At 48.7% G+C, this 22666-nt stretch overlaps 2 protein-coding genes across 3 annotated transcripts; both read left to right on the top strand.

The window, feature by feature from the left end:
• Positions 1 to 191: 191 nt before the first annotated feature.
• Positions 192 to 2426, top strand: med6 (mediator complex subunit 6). Of its 2 annotated transcripts, XM_068751942.1 has the most exons (8): positions 192 to 258; positions 678 to 837; positions 1033 to 1124; positions 1350 to 1432; positions 1531 to 1639; positions 1721 to 1836; positions 1958 to 1985; positions 2079 to 2426. In XM_068751942.1, the coding sequence occupies exons 1-8, from the start codon at positions 192 to 194 to the stop codon at positions 2207 to 2209; spliced, it is 786 nt and encodes a 261-aa protein (XP_068608043.1). In that variant the 3' UTR covers positions 2210 to 2426. The 2 variants fall into 2 exon arrangements, with proteins under 2 accessions (XP_068608043.1, XP_068608041.1); XM_068751940.1 differs by having other exon boundaries at positions 222 to 258; positions 1531 to 1836.
• Positions 2427 to 3379: 953 nt separating this feature from the next.
• On the top strand, positions 3380 to 22648 carry pcnx1 (pecanex 1). Its single transcript, XM_068751564.1, has 36 exons — positions 3380 to 3645; positions 4968 to 5182; positions 6101 to 6206; positions 6389 to 6425; positions 6933 to 6998; positions 7088 to 8710; positions 9194 to 9323; positions 9911 to 10104; positions 10584 to 10677; positions 10877 to 10934; positions 11495 to 11727; positions 12139 to 12292; positions 12460 to 12492; positions 13449 to 13620; positions 14113 to 14223; positions 14352 to 14443; positions 14773 to 14882; positions 14997 to 15102; positions 15284 to 15376; positions 15472 to 15622; positions 15953 to 16094; positions 16267 to 16444; positions 16589 to 16697; positions 16851 to 16980; positions 17077 to 17135; positions 17628 to 17843; positions 18286 to 18539; positions 18639 to 18869; positions 18943 to 19043; positions 19384 to 19534; positions 19623 to 19853; positions 19939 to 20213; positions 20309 to 20487; positions 20696 to 21114; positions 21204 to 21344; positions 21557 to 22648. The coding sequence occupies exons 1-36, from the start codon at positions 3496 to 3498 to the stop codon at positions 21695 to 21697; spliced, it is 6885 nt and encodes a 2294-aa protein (XP_068607665.1). The 5' UTR covers positions 3380 to 3495; the 3' UTR covers positions 21698 to 22648.
• Positions 22649 to 22666: the final 18 nt, after the last annotated feature.

Below are 22666 nucleotides of genomic sequence, written 5' to 3'. Positions count from 1 at the left end.
TATATTTAATGAAATGAAAGTGGGGATATAATACACGCCTCCGTGTTATTGCAGTTAATAATACTAATAATAATAATATTAACAATTATTATAATTATCATCATCATCATCTAAAACGCCATTAATGCCCTGAATTTATGCCCTTCATTGCAAAATAATAAATTAAAGAAACGTCATCAAGCATCGACTTGATGCGGAGCGATGACGTAGTTTTTGTGAGACATGTTATTTGTGTCATGGCGGCCGTGGACTTCAGAGGTAACAAAATCACCGTTTTATAATTTGTTATCGAATCATTTGGGCCATTTATTATTTATTTTTGATGAAGTGATATTAAATAATTCGTAATTTTTTGTATTCTATGTTTGGAGCCCAAATTAAAGCTGTTCGCTGGACCTACTGCCGGAAGGCTCCACATATTTTTGTTAGCCTTAGCGTTAGCAACAATTACGCTTTGATGAGATTATCGGATAATTAAGATATTAATTGACGGATTTGACGATTAACTTGTACCGCAACGAATTATATATATTTCAGCAATAATTCTAGCTAAATTGTTTTTTAATACTGCCATTATGGTAAATTATAAATTCCTTTGTCAGTGTAACCCTGATGTGATTTCAAACGTCACACATAACATCAATTTAAGAAAGCTAGATTTGTCTTTCCATTCGCAGACAACCTTCTCGGGATATCCTGGGTGGACAGCGGCTGGGTACCAATCCTTAACCCGGGAAATGTACTGGACTACTTCTCCGAGAGAAGCAACCCGTTCTATGATCGAACCTGCAATAATGAGGTCGTGAAGATGCAGCGGCTTACTGTGGAGCATCTGAAGTAAGTTCTCGTTACACATAATAGAAAACTGAAGGAAAGAAGATTTGTAGTAAATATAGAGTGTGAATGTACATAAACAACACGAGACAAAACACAGTTCCAATTGTCTGAAATGCATTTTCAACACTCTGCTGCACAGGTGTTGTACTGATTGACATTAAAAGCTAAAGGCAAACGTTCCTGTCTTCTTTCCAGTCAGATGGTCGGGGTGGAGTACATCCTCCTCCATGCTCAGGAGCCAATTCTTTATATAATCCGTAAACAGCAGAGGCAGTCACCAACGCAAGGTGAGCAGTGGTGTTCTGGTCGGTCGGTGTATTGATCAGAGATTATGCAGATCCACAGTTATTGCCATTTTCCAGCTGTCAAACGGTCACCACTGCAACAGTTTGATCATTTCTTTACTACAACTAATTAGAATTAAGATTATACGTTCTAATATGATCACACTCATGCCATTGAAGCTTGATGTGAAGAACATATTGTTAGTTTTCATGTGTGTTGTCCTCCAGTGATTCCCATGGCAGACTACTACATCATAGCAGGCGTGGTGTATCAAGCCCCAGACCTGGGAACAGTTATCAGCTCCCGAGCGGTGACAATGTTTTCTATGACTCCATCAGATACTGCTGAATGTATTATAACAGCTGGATTATTTTTTTTTGTGATAAATATCAATCACTTGTGTTTTAGCTTTCTGCTGTCCACGGAATCCAGTCTGCGTTCGATGAGGCCATGTCGTACTGCCGCTATCACCCATCTAAAGGATACTGGTGGCACTTCAAGGACCAGGAGGAGAGAGGTTACACTTTGGCAGTTGAAATCATGACGTTATGGAAAGAGCACTTCCTGTACCGGGAGATTAATTTATTTCTCTGCCCAGAAAAAGCTAAGCCCAAGACTAAGAAAAAAGAAGAGCCAAGTTCACTGTTTCAGAGGCACCGTGTTGACACACTCCTTTTGGACCTCAGGACAAAGTTCCCTCCGACATTCTACCAGGTACATGTAACACCAGCTCAGAGCTGTGTTTAAGTTTTTATGTTTTCAATGTCTCCACTTGAATTAATTTCATTTTAATTTGATTGGATCCATTTAATATTGTTTTCCTCTAAAATTTCAGCCTAAGCCTGGTGAGAAGCCTATTCCAGGTATGGTCTTAGATCAAGGGTCCGTGATGTTCATCAAACAGAGTTACAGTATAGACCCCACATAATCTCTAATTACATGCTCTTATTTTGCAGTTGAGGTGAAGAAAGAGCCTGAACCCCCCATAGAAACTGTAAAACAAGAGGAGCGGGAACCAGCCACAAAATCCTCCACCCCAGGTCCACCGGGAAAACCGCCTCCTGAGAAGAGAGCAAGGCTACAGTGACATCATCCATTTTCTGTATCATACGCTGACATCAGCATCGGTCTCGGTTCACTGTTCACATCAGCAGTTTGATTCCTTGTTGCTTTACAGGAGGATGTGTCATAACGCATCATCTCATCTGAAACACTTCCTGTCTCAAGTTCTGTCTGAAATTACACTTTGTGTCTTTTAAAGGACAGTATTATTTTTGTGCTTTTGTATTAAATTCTAGCAGCTATTATGTCCTGAAGTTCGTTCTCCATTACAATTTGATTTTTCCCTGTATCTTATGAAACATGTGAAGTTGGGTATGATGAAGGTTTTTACCCCAATGATCATTTCATGGTTCCCACGTGGTGATCTGGTTGAATCCTTGGACAGCTTGGAAGCCGCCGGATCAACCTCATAAAACTTAAAAAGTAGTTATTACTTGTTACCGGCAGGTGTCGCCATTTTGTCAGATTTGGTCCAAGATTGTTGTTTAATAATCTGATTTCATTCATTTCTGCACGGTTGGGTGGTGTCAAATTCAGGCCAGGCCCAATGATGCAGAGGCATTTATTTCTATTTCCTTGAAAGGTTGGTGATACCTTGCATAAACACAAGATTTTCTCTTAAAAATTGTCAATTCAGCGGGTCAATTGATCCCAGATCATCTTATGTTGATGTGTCCTACAAGGTTCTTCAGTAGATAGAGCTATTCTAGCAGCAAATTAAAACAGGATGTCAGTATTAGTCGCTCCAGTGACGTCATTTCCCGTCTTCTCATCGTGGGAGATGCACATAAAATAGTTAGAGCTCCCGAAAACACAACTGTATTTGTTTCTTGTATAAACTGTGTACTATGTGTGCGCCGCCCTTCTAGTGCGAATTCTGTATATTGTGTAATAAAGTGTATACGCTCCGTCCCCTTATTTATTTATGTATTTATTTTTGTACGGTTTTTTCCTTTTGCAATTTTATATATTGTTAGTTATATTTCCATAATTGTAAGTTTGTATGCTTTTCTTTTTGAACGAAAACAAAGATATTTTTATATTCTGTATCTATTTACTTCCGCAACAACAACACCGTTCAAATGCCACGAAGAAGAGGTTTCGCGGGGCGTGGTGGGATAGGAGTCTGGATCTGTGGAGGACTGGAGCGACGCTGCCCCAGCTGGTTGGCTAGCAGCGGAGAAGATGGCTACAGGACGGATTCTACGGCCAGCGTCCGACGCCACGGCGCCGTTCGTCGTGCTGGGCGACGACTAGCCGGCCTGTCGCCCCGGTTGTTCCGCTCGGGTTTGTCGGAGGTGGAAAAACAACATGTCGCAGACACTCCAGATCCTGAGGCAGGGGGTTTGGGCTTCGGTCACAGGAGGATGGTTCTACGACCCCGATCAGAATACGTTCGTCAACGCTTTGCATCTCTACATCTGGCTCTTTCTCTTGTGCTTCCCCTTCACACTGTACATGGTGAGCTGATCTGCGTCTGAACTTCTCTATCGATCCTTTGGCGTGTTGACAAGTTTGAGTGTCCGTCGGGTTAGCTACCGCAGGACAGCAGGCTATTATCCTCTTTAAACTACACAAGCGTCACGGAAATATCCGACAAAACCAAAAGATTGTTGAAATGGGAAAGAAATTAGACTCATTTGTGGGGAAGAAATGAGAAGACAAAAGGCATATAAATGGCTGCCCCCGTTAAAGTACCATCTACCAACCAGATGGACTCAGAATGCGCTTTGGTTTCAATTCCATTTGATCAAAGTGTAGTCCTCAAGATCTGTCAGAGGGTTTTCAGTCAGTTCTCAGTCACCCCCCCCCCTCCTTGTCTGCTTGTTTCCCCCCTGTCCAGAGTGCTTTGTGGCATCAGCAGCCAGTAAAGCAGCTGACATGGATGGAGCCGTGATCTGACAACTTCAGAGGCCGGCTGACGAGCTCCTGTCTGCTCGGTTCATTCCCCATCAGCTCTTTTTTGCCTGTTTGCTAACTTGTTCTGGGGGGAGGGGGGTCATTGATTGTCTTATAGCCCCAGCAAATGGGACTATTGGATTTCCATTCTTATTCCAAATAAAGTTATACAAGGTTATAAAGACGTATCAGTTGAGGATTGGTCTCATTTGTTCCAGTTTATTGAAAGCCACTGCTGTGATTACAGATCAATAGAAGTTATATACAATATGTACAAGTTACTTATGGTGTGTTTATCAATGATGACACTCGATCAAGCTGTGAAGCCAGCATTTATTATTACGTGTAGTTTGAGGACGCTGCATTTGAGAAATACTACACTAAATCAGGGTCCGATCCGTCGGGCTTAAATTTGTAATTCATCACACCTCATCATACTAATAATCTGAATAATCCACAGAGCGAGATGACATCACACTTTTCAGACGCACCCAGCTCGGGAAACGGTTGTTTGCTAAGCCTGCTCACTTCTAAACTGAGGAGCTGATGTTTCAAATGGGTTTGTGGTTTCCGTTCTATTCCTGGTCAGCGCTGTGGCTTGTATCGAGCCGCAGGTTCGAGTGGTGCTGCTGTTCGGAACGACTGTAAACGGACGCAGCGTCGGTCTCCAGGACAACCGAGATGCAGCCCAGACACCCTGCGACGCGCGGCAGCAGCTTCCCTCTTAAAAGGGACCGAATAGAGAATACCAATAATAATACTCATTTGATATTAAATGACACAATTGCCTCTTGGTCTCTGAGGTAAAGGTGAGGTGTTAGCAGAATGAGCACAGGTGACATCCTGTTTCTGTGCACGCTAACCTCTTCCTCGTCTCATCCAAGGCCCTGCAGCCCACCATGGCGATAGTGGGGATCTACTGTGGTGTGATCGCTGCCATGTTCCTGGTGCTGAAGACGGTGAACTACCGCCTCCACCACGCCCTGGACGAGGGTGAGGTGGTGGAGCACCAGGCCAAGGAGCGTCAGAGCAGCAGAGGAGGCGCCGAGGGCGTGAACCATGGCGGAGTCACCCGTCGGGAGGACAGCAATGGCCCAGGGTAGGTGCTCGTCTTACGCAGCCCGGAGGCGTGGCGAAGCCGATCTAAGATGGCGAGGAGTCAGTTAGAAGGCGTTATCTTTGCTCAGGCCGAAGGTCCAGCGTTTGAGTGGCGACACGTGAAGAGACGCAGGAATTGGATTGATTGAAAGGCCGTTATGCCTGATGGCAGCCAGGAAGAGAGGATTATTCTTTTTATAGCGCTTACTTTAAATGTAATCAGTTACTAGTGTTAATAAGGGGTAATTAAACATCTCACTAGCATCAGGCTTCATGATTAGCAGAGTTACACATTAAAGGAGAAGCACTGTAACGTATCGATCGGAGGTCATTAGTGTGTGAGCCTGGCTCCTGATGCCGGGCGTTTATATAAATAAAGACATTTAGCACTCATTCAGAAGTGTACTCGCCTTGACTCAAAGAAGTGACTCATTCACATTCCAGAGAGAGCGCCGAGCAGGACGCCGAGAGAGAGGAAATGCTGCAAGGAGAGCGAGCGCTCTCAGCCACAGGAGCGGTCGCAGCGTTGGCCACGCCCCCGGAGCGGTCCAGGTTGTCTGGGTTTACGGGCCCAGCTAGAAGTTCATTCAGGTGTTCTTTGCACCACCACCCACTCATTCCCCTGACTGGTTCCCAGACCCGCTTCAGCTGCTGTTGGAGTTCATGCTTTGCAGTCCGACCTGCTGTGAAACTATTTTTACCACATGGGAACCATTTGTAGACTGTTCCCTGGAAAGTTTGTTTCAGCGTCCCGGCCGGTTAAACGGGCTCGTAGTTTTGGCTAAACTTGCACAGATGCTGTCACCTGTTTTCCACCTTCGCCTGGTTTCTGAATGATGCTGCAGCGTCCGCTCAGATTGACAGGAGGAGGGCGTTGGGTCTGGACGGGTAATGGGAATGCATTCCTCCGTCTGTGCAGGGACCCTGGAGGGGGCATTGAGCTGGTAGAATTCATCAGGCAAGAGACGCCGCCAGTGGACTGCAGTTCAAGAAACTCCTATATCGGAATGGAGTCCAACCAGCAGGTGGGGAGAAAATGAGTCTTCGACCAAATAAGTCATAGATTAACCAGAATGTCTAAGAAAGGGCAAAATGATTCCACCCGTCTACCCGGAGCAGGAGCTAAATGTTTCCCAGCCCATGTCCCATCCTATTACTTACTGTGCTCCTTAACCATTGGGGGGGGGGGGGTTTCAATACATTTCAGATTGCATCCAGCCGTGGAAGAGCGCTAGCAGCCAAAGGTAACCGTGACTCCCGTTTATTCTCTCTCTGCTTGTTTTTGAAGTGATTTTAAGTCCTGACTTGTCGCGACCTTCTTGGCGAGCCGTCGATCGCCGCAGCCCTGATCACGATCCCTCGTGCTGCCTGGGCGATCCAGTTTGACTCTGGATCGCCTTGACCTCACAGGTCCCTGCATGATGTGGGGGGGGGGCTGCACTGTAAGACTCAGCATGGGAGTCATTCTCCAGGAAATCTTTACTGTAATAGAGGAGGGTTTTGCTTGGGTCTGCGGCTTTTTCTGAATAATTCAGCAAGTCTGTTCAATGCTATGCTAATTAGCTGCCCGTTTTCAGGGCAGGAAATGGCTTGAAGACCCTTCACAAACTCGGGGGGGGGGGGGGGGGGTCAGGATCAACTGAGACCTTTCAGTCATCACTAAGATTGGGATTTTGGCGTTCTAAGTTTCGAGGCTGTGAATCTATTCATAATTGATGTCACCTCTTCAAGCGTTCTTTCTATCTTTGCAGGAGATGTGGGAAAGACGTCAGATGACATCAGCTTAACTCTTGTTGAGAGCTGCAGCCATGATCACGGTAAACGTGCAGCTGCTGATGCCATCCTCCTGTGACTGGCTGCCAACCTTGATCGCCGTCATTCATTTGTTGTCTCGCGTTCCCCTTAGATCTGCTCTCGGACACAAAGATGTACTGCCTCGTGCCCAACGACTCCTTCGCCTCCATGCAGCCGCTGACCTCCTTGTGTCCTTCCGAGCTGTTGAGGGAACCTGCTGATCTTTGTAATTCTGCTGCTTACCACTTCAGCCTGTCACACAGCTCCTGCGACACGGACGGGACCCCTCATGCCTCCACGCAGTCCCAGGCCTTTAGGAAGGAGCTTCGTTCCCGGGGCCTGCCGCGGACCTCGAGCTCGGCGGGTTCAGCGTTCCCTGATCCCTGTCTGCCAGACTTTGCTCTTTATCCTCCACCGAGGAGAGGCGGCCTTGATCCCGTCAGTGAGCTGGAGGCCACCAGGCTTCATAGGCTGGGAGCGTCTGAAGGAGACCGTGCTGTACCCTCCACCTCAGGCGTGGAGTGTCACAGGCACAAAGAAGCATGTAGCATAGCCCGCTCTGCTTCCCGGGAGGCGGGGGAAGGGAGCTCAGGACTCTACCAGGTGGAGTTGGGCGGTGGTGAGAAAACGTCACAGGGCGGGGGGCACAGTGCCGACAGCCTGAGAAGCCTGAGTACTCGTAGCAGCGGCTCCACCGAGAGCTACTGCAGCGGCACCGACAGGGACACCAACAGCACCGTCAGCAGTTTCCACAGCGAGCAGACCAGCTCCACACACGTGGAGAGCCTGCTCTCGCTGTCCGGAGACGAACGCCCACGGGACAAGGGACATGATGCGGCTGCTCCTGCAGACGACAGGACTTCTAGTCCCGGGAATATTAGCGCTCGAGGTCTTGGGAAGCATTCTTCCAGAGAGGCCAACAAAAACCCTCACGCCAATGAGCTGCCTGCTGAGCCTGGGGACGCTCCGTCCCGACAGGCGGTAGAATCCAGCAGGAACCAGCAAGAGCCCGGCACCAGGACCAATGCCGAGGGCTCAGCGAGCGGCGCGGCCCCGGAGGAGGAGCCGGCGAAGGGTGGCGTTGAATCCGAGTCCAGCAGCATCGTTCAAAGGACGTCCTCTTTGTCTGCGGGGCGCAGCGGCCGCCGGCGCTCAGGCAAGAAAAGGGCGAGCAGCTTCGACGCCAGCCGCCACCGGGACTACATATCGCTGCGCGGCGTGACCCAGCCTTGTAGAGCTGTGTTCACTGGGGGTGGAGAGGAGGAGTCCAGCGATCACAGCGAGCTCAGCTGTGCCTCCAGCCTCCACGCCACCCGCCACCGAAGCACAGACAGCTCGTCCAGCACGTCCCGCTCCTGCCATTCACCCGAGGCCTGCTGCAGGGCCTCCAAGGCGACGCACGCTGCTCCCGGTGCAGCGGCCAGGGAGCGAACCGGAGCGAAGCGCCGCACCTCCCGCCGTACACCCAGCACAGGCAGCGCCAAAACACACACCAGGGTATTGAGTCTGGACAGCGGGACGGCTGCCTGCCTTAACGATCCCAGCCGGCTTGGAGCTCCAGCCGGGCCTCGGCCCCTCACCACCTCCAAGTCGGACCTGGAAGCCAAGGAGGGGGAGGTCCTGGATGCTGCCTCCCTGCTGGGCCGGGCCTCCCAGCTGGAGTCGGTGACCCGCTCTCGGAACAGTCTGCCTAACCAGGCAGCCTTCACCGAGCCTCAGGATGCTTCTCTGCGGGGTATGTGCCGGTACCACAGCCGAGCTCCTTCTGTCGGGGTTGCTACCAGTGCTCGAGGATCAATCCACATTACAGGACATTTTAAGTGTCCTGATTTAGACATGCACCAGCAGGACAACAGGCAGAACACGGCGCCTGCTGCTGCTGCCGGTTTGCTTTTGTTGTTGTTTCTTGCTTTGCAGATATTAATTGTAATTTAAAATTGAAAAATGATGTCTGGACATTGCTGTCGGTGTGAATCGATCGTTATCCGTGCTTGCTTCCTTATTGCTTCTGGCTTGTGCCTGGGTAGGAGAGTTTGTGTGCGTTGCTCAGGGTAACCACGGTGGGTGTCGATCACCCTGAGCACGATGGCACAGTGTGTGCTTTGTGCTGAGGTTAGACCAGCAGCAGCACTCTCATTAGTGCCACACACACTGAGAGGGGCGTGCATGTGGAAACGCATCCAATCTGACCGGACGCTTGTGTGTCTCACCGTGACAGCCCCGGGCGGCGAGGAGACGGTCATATTCCGCCGTGAACGGAGCACGTTTCGTCGGCAGGCAGTGCGGCGGCGACACAACGCAGGGAGTAACCCCACCCCGCCCAGCTCTCTCATTGGCTCTCCACTCAGGTACGCCCCCCATCGTCTGTCATTGGGTGGCCGTCTCCGCTCTGCATGTGAGGCTTTTCATCCTCCTCTCAAAACGTCACCCTTTTTTTCCCTTCTTATTATACGATTTAATCTTAAATTCCACAATTTGAGCACGGATCAAAGAATGGAATCCTTCCAGAATCAGAGGCTCAAGGCCACAAGGCCCGCCTAATCTGCTTTGCTGGAATACTGTCCCGCCACAGGACGGCACATGATTCCTTTTTGAGCAACTTCTCTAAGGACAGCGATGAAGAGGACACTCCTCAACGCTTTAAGTTTAAATCACTATTTAGTCTTTTTGTTGTCCAAATCAACTGGGCATACGTTTAAAACGGTAATTCCCAGCACAGATATTTATAGAGTACTTGAACTGTCACCCCTAAGGTCACACCTAAGGTCACCTGTTCTCTAATGATGACATGTTACTTCCTGTCAGACCAGCTTTAAGCCCCTCAGAACATGTGTATCCCATCACCTGAAAGCATGCCCCCCCCCCCCGTGATATTGCTGCACATACTCCTTTGGCCTCCACCACTTCTTATTTCCTCCCCTTCTCCTCCCAACAGTCTTCAGGAGGCTCTCAGCCAAGCCTCCCAACCTTCTATTTCCCAGGTGAAAGGTCAGCCCTCCAGAACCCCATCCCAGGTGACCGTGCTGAGCACGAGCACCTCCCTGCTGGCCAGGAATGGAAGCACACACCTGGAGGGCTCTCAGGACAAGGCCTCAACCGTGGGCGCTACCAGCTTGCAGGATGACTTCGGTAGGATGTGGATCCGTAGCACATATTTGACTCTTTGGTTTTAGCTGTATGGTTCTGGCTCCGTATGCTTGGGTCAGGGAGACAGCCACAGCACTATTGCCCCGCTGGGTGGACTGATGCGCTGCGTCAAACGCTCCTCCTCTGAGTTTGGCTTTCTGTGCAATCCTCCTTAAAATGTAATGTCAGTGCTTTTTTTATTCTCCCTCTGCTCTTTGTCGCGATGGTTTCACATCGTGGGATATATTGCAATAAATCCGCCCTGAAGCAACCGGAATACGACGGGAACAACGTGACGGCAGGAAATGACCGGCTGCTTTATGGCGTCTGTGGGAGGAGGCACAGGCGCTGCTTGATCCCATTAGCTCAGAGGAACAGGCCACTGTTAGCAAAGTTATCTAATTCCACTCATGTTGACCTGCACATTATTTACGTTATTCCCAAAGACTAAAAATACCTTTTTGCTCCCGTCTGTTTCCCAGGAACGCTCACGCCCTCTTTGTACGAGGTTCGGGGGTGTCACATCGGCCTGGGCCATTTTGACTCTGCAACCAGACGAGCCTCCAACAACATTTGGTTAGTGCAAACCCGATAATTCACCTTAAAGTGTTTTGTGGGATTTCCGAGGATGAACTCCCCCCTCTGGCGACGAAGCTTGCGTATTTGAAACAGGCCGTTGGCGTTTGAGTTGGAGGTCACGAGGAAATGAATCCTGACTGAATACAGTAAGTGCAGCAGATGCTTTCGCCTCATCGTTTTGTCTCATGCCCTGCAGGGACACCGACTCCCACCTCTCCAGTTCTACCTCAGTTCGCTTCTACCCACATGACCTGGTGAGTGTGCAGCCGGTGAGCTCAGAGCGTCCCAGAGAGGGCAAGACAGGCCGAGCCACATAGAGAGAACACACTGGCCCCATTTCCTTCATCTTGCCCCTCCTTTTTACCACCAGACCGAGAACATATCACATTACACCGATCTTAAACTCTTGAGATATTTTTACTCTGATTTATTTTTTACTGGGTTTCAATCCTCTCCAACTCTTCAGTCTGGCGTCTGCAGGCTCATCTGATTCGTGTTCTATATAAGCAATGAAGGAGAATTTAATTGTCTGTCACAAAAGCATTTATCTCTTTTACTACAAGATTCCTAATAGCTGAGATTGGTGTCATGATGATGGTGATCGTTTATTCTTCCTCAGACTAACCGACCTCAATCAGGATAATCCAGTCAGTTCTCGGTCCGCTAGCTAATGGTAGCTTCGCTATCGCCTAATGAAACAACAGTAACGTAATCAATAATGGGCAGCTGCTGGAGCTTTCTCTGGTGAAATGTTGAATACTTATTGTAATCATAAATAAATTAGCATAAATAATTCTAATTGGCCGTTTGACAGATCTCGCTTCATCACATCCGTGCGAACCGTCTGTTGACGATGGACCCGGAAATGCTGGAGCAGCAGGATGGAGATTTGAGCCCGGATCTCCAGGATACCCCGCTGGGACAGGAGGACGCCGCAGCGAACGCTGCTACCGGCAAGGCCAGGCAGTACTACCGCCTGTGGCTTCTGCCTTTCCTCTGGGTCGGCCTGCACTTTGACCGGCTGACCCTGCTGGCACTGTTTGACAGGTGAGACAGACGGACACGGCGTTGGCGTGCCAGTACTGTGCGTCTACTACCAGGCCGAGATGCTCTGCAGCACCGAGACCGAGGCGAACACTCCAGCATCTCTCCTAACTAACCACAAAGTCGAGGATTGCTTGTCGTGCTTGGAACAGTCTGAGGTGCTACGTCATAATCGGTCCTCTCCCGGGCACAAGAGGATCCTTCATGGACTTATTTGTATCGTTACTGTTGGAACACAACTTGCTGTGTTTGCTCCCCGGACTTAGTTCTTACTAATAGAATCTCCCTCTGGGATTAATCAAGTACTTCTGATTCTACTTGTGTTCTGTGTGACCCACGTCCTGGGTCTTTGTGTGTTGCGCTTCTTGTTCATTTACTTGCATCCTGTCATTGGTTTCCTTCTCGTTACTCCAGGAACCGTGAGGTTTTGGAGAACGTGCTGGCCGTGCTGCTGGCCATCCTTGTGGCCTTCCTCGGGTCGGTGCTGCTGGTCCACGGATTCTTCACAGACATCTGGGTCTTTCAGTTCTGCCTCGTCATCGCAAGTTGCCAATATTCCTTGTTAAAGGTGAATAATCGATTTAAGAGCACAACAGAGAACTGATGACCTGATTGGATCCATATTCTGAATTTGACCTGATCATTTATGTATTCAAGCACAGACATATTTGCTGCATGTATGTCAGACATTATTAGTGGATTCACTCGTGTGTGTTTTGTCTTTTCGAACGGCAGAGTGTTCAACCGGACTCGTCTTCACCTCGACACGTAAGTAATTCTATCGCCGATTAATCTTCCTGCACCGCGACACCTTCAGGGTCGTTGAAACATCGGAACTCTTTTTGTTTGCATGTATGTGCACAGATAAGGCCTTTGCTTTGTTTCGCGCTGCTGGTTTACTCCCCAGAAGAAAATAGATGTGCTGCCTTCCATTATCTGCCTCTCACTAAATCTCAACAATGATGGCACGCATGGCTGTTTTCACGTCATGTGATTGTTGATGGAGACCAGTGGGCGGTCGCTCACCTCTCAAGTCGTGTGAGGAGTGCAAAATATGAAGAAACGGCACAGCAGACGAGAGCTTTGTAAATCCACGATCTTGCATCATCCCGCTCTGAAGCAGCGTCTTTTATTAATGCAGCTTCTTCTCGGGCGAAGGCACAAGCTTTAAATAGCCGGCCACAGTTCAGGCTGCAGCCTCTTCGTCTCCTCGTCTTCTCCCTCACCCCGCCTCCCCTCGGTGGACGTCCTTCCTCTCCACGATGACGTTGACACGTTTTACTGCTCTGTTTAACCGGCTCTTTGGCGTGTGAAGTGTCACTTTGGTGAAGAAGCTCGTAGCCTCCTGGGTGGAAACCTTCACGCAGCAGACACTCTTCCTCTCTGTGTGTGTCTCTCTCTCACTCGCTCTCTCGTGAAACCTCACACTTGCGATGCTATTTCTGTTTATACTGGAGATATTGTCGCTGGGATTCACATGGCACTAATGGTGAAGAAAGAATTCTTGTGCGAACTTTTGTTGGAAAGGTCGAGAAGTTAATGTTTTTTTGTTTTTTTGTCCCTACACTTCTTAAAATTAGTGGTATCCAGTCTAAAAAGTAAAAAAATCTAACTAAATGTCTCGTTCCGCTTTCATTGTCTGATTTAAATTGCTGTTGCGCCACACTGGGAACACTGGCCTCTACAATGAGGCGATTCTTCCCACTGTTCCTCTGTCTCTGCAGGGCCATAATCGTATCATCGCATACAGCCGGCCCGCCTACTTCTGTCTGTGCTGTGGCCTCATTTGGCTGCTCCACTACGGCAGCCTGAGGACGACCTCGTCCCGCTTCACCCTGTACGGCGTCGCTCTCACCAGCTCTCTTATCCTGGCCTCTGCCAGGGATCTCGTCATCGGTGAGTTGTCGTCGACAGTAACGACGCTTCACAGGAAAACACAGAAATAAACCGTTTCACTCGGGCTGAATGATTCTGGAATAAAGAAGCTGTTTCATTATTCATTATTTTTATTTAATCGTGACTCTGACCTTTTTGTAGGGTCAAACTCCTGTTAAAAACGTGTCAAATATTTCATTCTTTACAAGTAAAGCTATTCAAGTCCCTACATTTTGTCATAACCTACAGAAAAGAATATTTTAGTATCAGCTTTTTAGAGTATTAATACAAGTTAACAGGGAACAGAAAGATCACTTCACCTAAAAGCACACTTCAGAACACTCTAAAGCAAATCTATTTCATTCAGATTTTTATTTTCTGTTCTCTTGTTTCACATTTTGGAATTGACAGCATTCCACAGAACTATGGGTTCTATTTTGCAGATAGGGGAATACGTCTGTGCTGCTTTATTAACACAAGGCGTCTGACGTCGCTGTCTTTTTGTGTGTCCAGTCTTCACTCTGTGCTTTCCCATCATCTTCTTCGTGGGGCTGCTGCCTCAGGTCAACACGTTTGTCATGTACCTCTTTGAGCAGCTGGACATCCATGTGTTCGGAGGCAACGGTGAGTGAGCGTCCCTGCTGGGGTGACTTTCACCTCCGCAGAATGAGACGACAAACATTCCTCATGTATCACGAGAGTGCTGATTGGCTGTGACCTCACAGCTGACATCCCCTCCGTGCTCTCTGCAGCTTCCACCAGCCTCCTGTCGGCGCTGTACAGCATCCTCCGCAGCGTCGCCACCGTCGCTCTACTTTATGGCTTCTGCTACGGAGCTCTGAAGGTGAGCTCAAATTCTAAGAAGTCAGCGTTACAGCAGAATTCATCGCTGAACGTTGACGGGAAGGAACATGTCAGCATTTAATGCGCTCGCTAGTTATGTCATGTGTTTGTTGTCCTGCTGGGTCAATCATTTCTACTTGTCGACAGTAATATGAAATCTACATTTGATCAGATCAGGTTTCCAAACTGAGGCTGCAGTAATGCAAGCCTCTCTGTGACCTTTTCAGCAGCTGGAAGGAATTATTGAATGTTCTTGTGCCTGACTGAACAGAATGTTAAAAGAATTGCAGTTATGTTAAAACCATGTGTGTGTGTGTGTGTGTGTGTCAGGAGACGTGGGAGCCTCATCACATCCCGGTCTTATTTTCTGTGTTCTGTGGCCTCTTGGTGGCGGTGTCGTACCACCTGAGTCGGCAGAGCAGCGACCCCTCGGTCCTCCTGTAAGTCCCGCAGCGCCCCGCACAGCAGAGCCCATCTGGCTCAAAAGGAACGGCAGACCATCCAAAACATGATCTTGATCTTTTGAGCCAACTTTGGGCCATTTTATGTTACAGCTCACTGATACAGACCAAGATTTTGCCCAATTTGAAAGACAAGAACCCAGAGGACCCACTTTCAGAAGTACAGGACCCTCTGCCCGAGAAGCTCAGGGCCTCAGTGGTGAGTGGATCTTCTTAAAATCTGAAATAGTTCCACAGAAATGTTCAAACTCGTGCAACCAAGCATAAAACAAAAAGGTCATGTGATAGATCACTCGGAAACAAAATGAACAAACGGTAATGCCTGGTAAGAAGGAAGCGAATCTTGTCCTCATGTCTTCCTCGTGTCGTCGTGTCCACAGAATGAGCGTCTGCAGTCCGACGTGGTCGTCTGCGTGGTCATTGCTGTCCTTTACTTCGCCATCCACGTCAGCACGGTCTTCATCGCTCTACAGGTACGGAGCGAGGCCTTTCCCTTCCACTGAAGTGCTGAGTGCAGGTGTTTTTCACACGTATTCAGCGTATAAAACGCTGTCTCCTGGTCCCGCAGCCTTTCCTCAGCTACGTCCTGTATACGTTGTTGGGGACGGTGGCGCTGCTCACCCACTACCTGCTGCCCCAGCTCCGTAAGCAGCTGCCCTGGTACTGCTTCTCCCACCCGCTGCTCAAAACCAAGGAGTACTATCAGTTTGAAGTCAGGGGTAAGAGAGCGTGGTTGCCTTAGCAACCAAAAGTCAGCTGTAGTATTCTGCTGGTGTCATTTATTTCTCTATACGAGGCAAATTACATATTTCATATCGGTGGCTTATAGCAATCAATCAAATGCATTGATAATGATTTTTACTGATAGTTACACTGCCATTGAGCCGTCGGGGCTTTAAACACAACCTAGAATCAACCAGAGCCTCAAACCTTTGCGTGTTTGGGCCAATCAGGAGCTCCACAATAGAGAATATCAGTTCTCAAGTTCGTTCATGTTTTTCTTCCACCCTTGTTGACTTTGCCTCGACTTTGCCTCTGTCTCTCCTCAGACGCCGCTCATGTGATGTGGTTTGAAAAGCTTCACGTTTGGCTGCTGTTTGTGGAGAAGAACGTTCTCTACCCGCTCGTCATCCTCAACGAGCTGAGCGGCAGCGCGCGAGAGCTCGCCAGTCCGAAGAGGCTCGACACCGAGTGAGAATTAGACTGCTACAAGAGACTCGAGGGCAACAATCGAGATGCCTTTGCTACTCCTTTGGTTGACACCCGCTATAAAAGTCGAAGTGAATGTGTGTGTGTGTGTGTGTGTGTGCGCGCGTGCTTTGCTGTTCAGTCACGCTGTGATGTCATCGGCAATGTCCTGCAGGGTCGGCGCTCTGATGATCACAGTGGCGGGTCTGAAGCTCCTTCGTTCTTCCTACAGCAGCCCGACCTACCAGTACGTGACCATCCTCTTCACCGTCCTCTTCTTCACCTTCGACTACCGCCACATGTCTGAGACGCTGCTCCTCGACCTCTTCCTCATGTCCATCGTCTTCAGCAAGGTGGGGGGGTGGGCGGTAGTTACCCGCACGCTTGTTTTCATTCTGAATCCACTGCTAACATGTGATGTAGTAAATGGGTGTGTTTGTCTATCTCCATGGTTACCATTCCTTTACTGCCAGCTTTTATATGTTTTTCTCCCACAGATGTGGGAGCTGTTCTACAAGCTGCACTTCGTCTACACCTACATCGCCCCCTGGCAGATCACCTGGGGCTCGGCCTTCCACGCCTTTGCTCAACCCTTTGCTGTGCCTCGTATCCTTTCAGCGCTAACCTGTTCAGCTGCACTTCCTGCCTGTGTATTTATTGATGTGTTGCTCTGTACATTGTGTCCCACTGTTATCGAGCATATCTGCCATTTGTCACGCTCACTTCCTGTTCAACGACCCTTGACCTGAGCCCGACCAGACTCCGCTATGCTGTTTGTTCAGGCTGTGGTGTCAGCGATCTTCTCCACTCCCCTCAACCCCTTCCTGGGCAGCGCCATCTTCATCACCTCCTACGTCCGTCCTGTTAAATTCTGGGAGAGAGACTACAAGTAGGGAAATAATAAAAAATACTATTGTACAAATCTAATTCTGCTATTTTTCATATTGTCATGTAATTAGTGATTTTCACATTTCTCTTTTTGCAGCACCAAGAGGGTGGATCACTCGAACACTCGACTGGCCTCTCAGCTGGACAGGAATCCAGGTGTGAACCAACACCTTAAGATGCACCTAAATCAGACTGGAGAATGATGATGATGAATATATTTATTAGATAGAATGTTAGAGTACAAGTACAGTCACACAGTAGCATGTATTACAGTACAAATAAAGTCAGACATCCTGTCTCAGAGGAGCATTTCTAAAAAGCCCTTGCGGTCTTGTTTCCATTGAAAGTCCTTCGTACATAAATCATCGACATTTAACAATACAAATAAAAATAAAACCAAAATTAAATTACTCAATTGATGCAGAATAACAATAGAAAAATAAAAATAATTTTACACCACAGGTGCAAAATGACAATGAATGACAATAAATTGCAAAGACACTTAATATGTGCAATCTAGATGATCTTATCTTTTAGACTAAAATAAGTGTATTTTCTTTAAAGAAACTACTTTGAACTTGATGCTGATGCCTAAATATAGCACAACAAAATCGATTTTGAAATCCACCTTGACTCTTTTTTTGCCAGGCTCCGATGACAACAACTTGAACTCCATCTTTTACGAACACCTGACCCGCTCGCTGCAGCACAGCCTGTGCGGAGACCTCCTCCTGGGACGATGGGGCAACTTCAGCACCGGGGATTGCTTCATCCTGGCCTCTGACTACTTAAACGCTCTGGTACATCTCATCGAGATCGGCAACGGCCTGGTCACCTTTCAGCTCCGTGGGCTGGAGTTCAGAGGTGAGAGGTTGCATATCAGGCTAGTCTGTTGGGTCAGCCCTAGGTTACCATTAGCACCTCGGTCTGCGTTTGGTAGAATGCCGTCTTCAGTCAGAGAGAATTCAGAACGCTGTTCCAGCTGTGCTTTATCATCCTTGTAGATCACACCTGTGCATGACCTTCTGCTGAAGATGAATTACGTCACACGCGGTTAATGTTTCAGAGGCCGTCGGAATGTTCCCGTTTGGGGGGGGGGGCAGGCGCCGTCCAGGCCTCTTTAAAGTCCTCATTAAACTTTAGTATAGATCTGGAGACCCAGAGACGCTCTCTACAACAGCTTTGTGTTTGTCACATCTTTGTACTAGATTGAGAAAGGTCGGAAGGAAAATGACTGAGTGGTTTGGCTGGTTACCATGGTTGCAGTTTATAGAAATAACCTGGAAGCTCTGGCTTCCCTCCACAGGAACGTACTGCCAGCAGAGAGAAGTGGAGGCCATTACTGAGGGGGTGGAGGAAGACGAGGGCTGCTGCTGCTGCGAGCCGGGACACCTCCCTCACAGCCTCTCCTTTAATGCCGCTTTCGGACAGCGCTGGCTGGCCTGGGAGGTGCTGGTCACCAAATACGTTCTCGAGGGCTACAGCATCACCGATAACAGCGCCGCCTCCATGCTGCAGATGTTCGACCTCCGACGCATCCTGACCACCTACTATGTCAAGGTTGGTGGGATGCAGCCAGACTGTGTCTAACTGTGTAAGCGTCCTGTTTCACTGATATATGACGTGAATGGACCCCCCCCCCCCCCCGCCTGGCCCTAGGGTATCATCTATTACGTGATAGCTTCACCCAAACTGGAAGAGTGGCTCGCTAATGAGACCATGAAAGAAGGCCTGCGGGGATGCGGAGAGAGGAACTACGTGGACCTGGATCCCACCTTCAATCCCAACATCGATGAGGACTATGACCACCGGCTAGCAGGCATCTCCAGGGACAGTTTCTGTGTCGTCTACCTGAGCTGGATCCAGTATTGCAACTCTAAAAGGACCAAGGTAACGCGTGATGATTATTACCTGATCACGACATTCTTGTAACGTTTATGACTTTATCTGTGCTGCTCTGTAGCCACTGGCTTGTGAGAGGGACTCGGCTCTGGTGCTGCTCTGCTTCGGCCTGTGCGTTCTGGGAAGGAGAGCTCTGGGAACAGCGGCCCATCACATGTCCAGGTCATCACGTTAACCTTTGATACGTTCACGTGTGTTTAACGACATGACCAGCTCGGCGTGTCGGAGCTGCTCCCGGCACCAATTACGTTGAAAGCCTTGATAAGAAGGAAGGAAGGTACAGGAAGTTGAGCGAATCAGAATGAACCTTCATAGTAATGACTAATGAGTCATTGGCTCTTGCTAACTAGCCACATGCTAGCAAGCGCACACCATACCTAAATGTCCACCACTCAATTTGGATTACATTAAACTGGTTTAAGTGTTCACACTGTACATAACACGTTTTCTTTCCTCGGTAAAGACTGAACTCTTCGTCCTCGCCCTCTTTTCCCCGTCACAGCAATCTGGAGTCTTTTCTTTACGGACTTCACGCATTATTTAAGGGGGATTTCCGCATCTCTTCAGTGCGAGATGAGTGGATCTTCGCTGACATGGAGCTGCTCAGGAAAGTCGTGGTGCCTGGAATCCGAATGTCTCTCAAATTGCACCAGGTGAGATGCAACAGGTACCGTGAAAAGCACATCTGGCCTCATTCTCATGGTCGAATTGGATTTGTATCTCAATGCTGTTATTGTTTAGGACCACTTCACATCCCCCGATGAGTACGATGAGCCAGCAGTTCTTTTCGAAGCTATCTCCACGCACCAGCAGAACATGGTCATCGCTCATGAGGGGGATCCAGCTTGGAGGAGCGCCGTGCTGTCCAACGCCCCATCGCTCCTCGCCCTACGCCATGTCCTTGATGAAGGAACCAATGAGTACAAAATCATTATGCTGAATCGACGATACCTCAGCTTCCGGGTCATCAAAGTGAGAACTGAGTAAAGCGATTCTGTAAGTCTTTCATTGTTACTTCCACAGTGATGAAACGTGAGTTGAACTTCATGTGCCGCAGGTGAATAAAGAGTGTGTCCGAGGCCTTTGGGCAGGGCAGCAGCAGGAGTTGGTCTTCCTGAGGAACAGAAACCCAGAGCGTGGGAGCATTCAAAACGCCAAGCAGGCTCTGCGAAACATGATCAATTCTTCCTGTGACCAGCCCATTGGATATCCCATCTACGTATCCCCGCTGACGACCTCCTACTGCAACTCCCACCCTCAGCTCGGACACATCCTGGGGGGGCCTATCAGCATGGCCAATATCCGAAACTTTGTTGTCAGCGGCTGGAGCAGGTGCGAGGCTCTCTGTGGTTCACTGTGCTGCTCGTAAAAACACTTAAGTAGCTAAAGAACAAGTCTCAATCGTTTTCTTTCATTGTCTTTCACAGGTTACGGAAAGGTTGTGGTGCCGGCTGTAACAGCGGCGGGAATATCGAGGATTCGGATGCAGGGGGGCTGTCCTGTAGCAGCGGGAATGGGACGGGAGGCGACTCTCAGCAGAGCTCGGTGTCACACGGTGGGACCTCAGGCCCCGCCCCCTCCCACTCGTACCAGCCGCACGGTCTGGGTGAGAACCAGTAGAGCTGGCATCTTGAGAACACCTTGAGTCTCTGGAGTCACCTTAAAAAAAAACAATCGACAAAAGATCTGCATAATCAGTTGCATTATGGGAAATGTAGGATCCAATGTTGGAGTTTGATCCTACATAGTGATTGAAGTCAAGTCAGATTGCTCCTTTCATGTCACCTGGTCTTTGTTGACCTCTCTGTGTCCAGGTACCAGTCAAAGTTCCCAGTCGGTCCAGTCAGGTTTGGTACGCCACTCTCCTGTGCGGGTCTCTGTTGCCAGCCACTCGTCCTCCTATCGCTTCAGCAGCAGCCGCCATTCCTCCCTGCGCACCTCCATCACGGGCCTCGAGCCCTGCCGACGCTCCTCCACTAGCCAGCTGTCTCTGCGCACGCTCCCCAACTCCCTACAGCTCCGCCTGGGCTCCGCCTCTGACCCCGCCGGCCCCTCAGCTTCCCTTTCTAGCCACAGCATCCCTCCCTGCAAACGCCACACCCTGGTGGGCCTCTTGGGCAACGAGGGCCTGTGCGGCACGGTGGCCGACCCCCTCAGCCAGCCTCACCACCCCCAACAGCACAACCCCAGCGTCTGTACTGTTCTCAGAGACGACATCTCATACAGGGTTCAGGTAAGAAGATGTGAGACTGGAACGAGTAGCCAGCCGTCGTTCAGATTGAAGATCCTCGTTCCTGCTGTTTATTCTGGGATGTCCTGCAGATCGTGGATGTCAGTCAGGTGCTGGAGACCCTCAACGTGTTGAAACGAAAGGAGCTGCAGTGGCCCGACGAAACCATGAAACTGAGGGCAGGACGGGCCTTCTGGAGCGACTGGAGCCCTTCAGAGGGCATGGAAGGACATGTAAGCGTCCGTCACACACCAGGTTCACCTTTACATGTTTTATATGATCTATGGAGACGCTGCTTGTCAGCTGACACACACTCATTCTCTGACCTCTTATGCTATAAATGCCCGTAAAAGCCTCAGTGACCGACTTGCTCTGTAATTAACGCCTCATAAATTTAATTGGACGCTTTCGCTCACGAAGCTTCCTCCTCTGTTGTGCCCTGCAGGTGATTCACCGGTGGGTGCCTTGTAGCCGCGACCCGGCCAACTGCTCCCCCATCAACAAGACCATCCTGCTGGTACAGGTGGAAGACAAGCTGGTTCCCATTATCAAATCGGGGGTCATTGAATTGGGTGCAGAGGTTTGAGACGAGCACATGCACCCCACAGACGAGACGGAGACAGAGACAGAGACAGAGACGGAGACAGAGACAGACCTCCGTGGCTTTCAGCAAGATGCCGGGGCCTGCAGACAAACAGGAAATGGGAGCTCTCCCCGCTCCCCTATTCCTTATCACTTAGGGGGAAAGGAAGCCAGGGAATAGTGCAAGCAAAGGCAGTCCAAGAATCCTTTACTGCATCAGCACACATCGGCAGCGTCTGCCTTGCTTTGCATCTCAGAAATGCTGCATGGCAGTAAACCTTAAATCAATTCATGCTACTGGTGATTCATTTCTATGCATTTCTTCGACTGTTTTTGTTGCCCGTTATGAGAGAGCTGAGTGTAAAAGAGTGCGTGGGGATTTTTTTTCTTCTGTTATTATTATTATCTTTGAATAATTTGCCAAAATTAGCCTGGTGTTGAATATCTGCCACTGTTTCATACACCTGAAAGCTTTTTATTTGCCAAGATTTCGGAGAACGTTGTGATGCAGAGACTCGACGGTGCTGCACTCAAATAACTCCTCTTTGCAAGATTTACTCTGCGCAAAGAAAAGAAAAAACCTTGCACTATAATTTGTTTATTTTACAGCAATGCACTACACTCTCGATATTATCACATTTTATTTATTATAGACTGAATGGCCATGGTTACCAATGCTTTGGGAATGAAAATAAATCACAATTGTTATTCTGTCTGCAGCCATTTTTATTATTTGACTATTTTCTGTTTGATAAACTTGAAAATAACTTTACTGTACATGATTATATCAATATATACATATATATATATATTTACACAAATATATATATAATGTCAATGTATAAAATATTTTGCTTTCAATATTTATTACTGTGAACATGGTATTTACACTTTACATCTTTTTTGTTCTTTATTTTGGGATAAAGGTTAATGTATTAAGGACCATTGGTTGAAAACAGATGCTGAAATCTTT

Source organism: Brachionichthys hirsutus, chromosome 18, assembly GCF_040956055.1.
Source record: "Brachionichthys hirsutus isolate HB-005 chromosome 18, CSIRO-AGI_Bhir_v1, whole genome shotgun sequence".
Lineage (NCBI taxonomy): Eukaryota > Metazoa > Chordata > Actinopteri > Lophiiformes > Brachionichthyidae > Brachionichthys > Brachionichthys hirsutus.
Note: the sequence above shows the minus strand (reverse complement) of the source record. Positions and strands in the feature narration are given on the sequence as shown.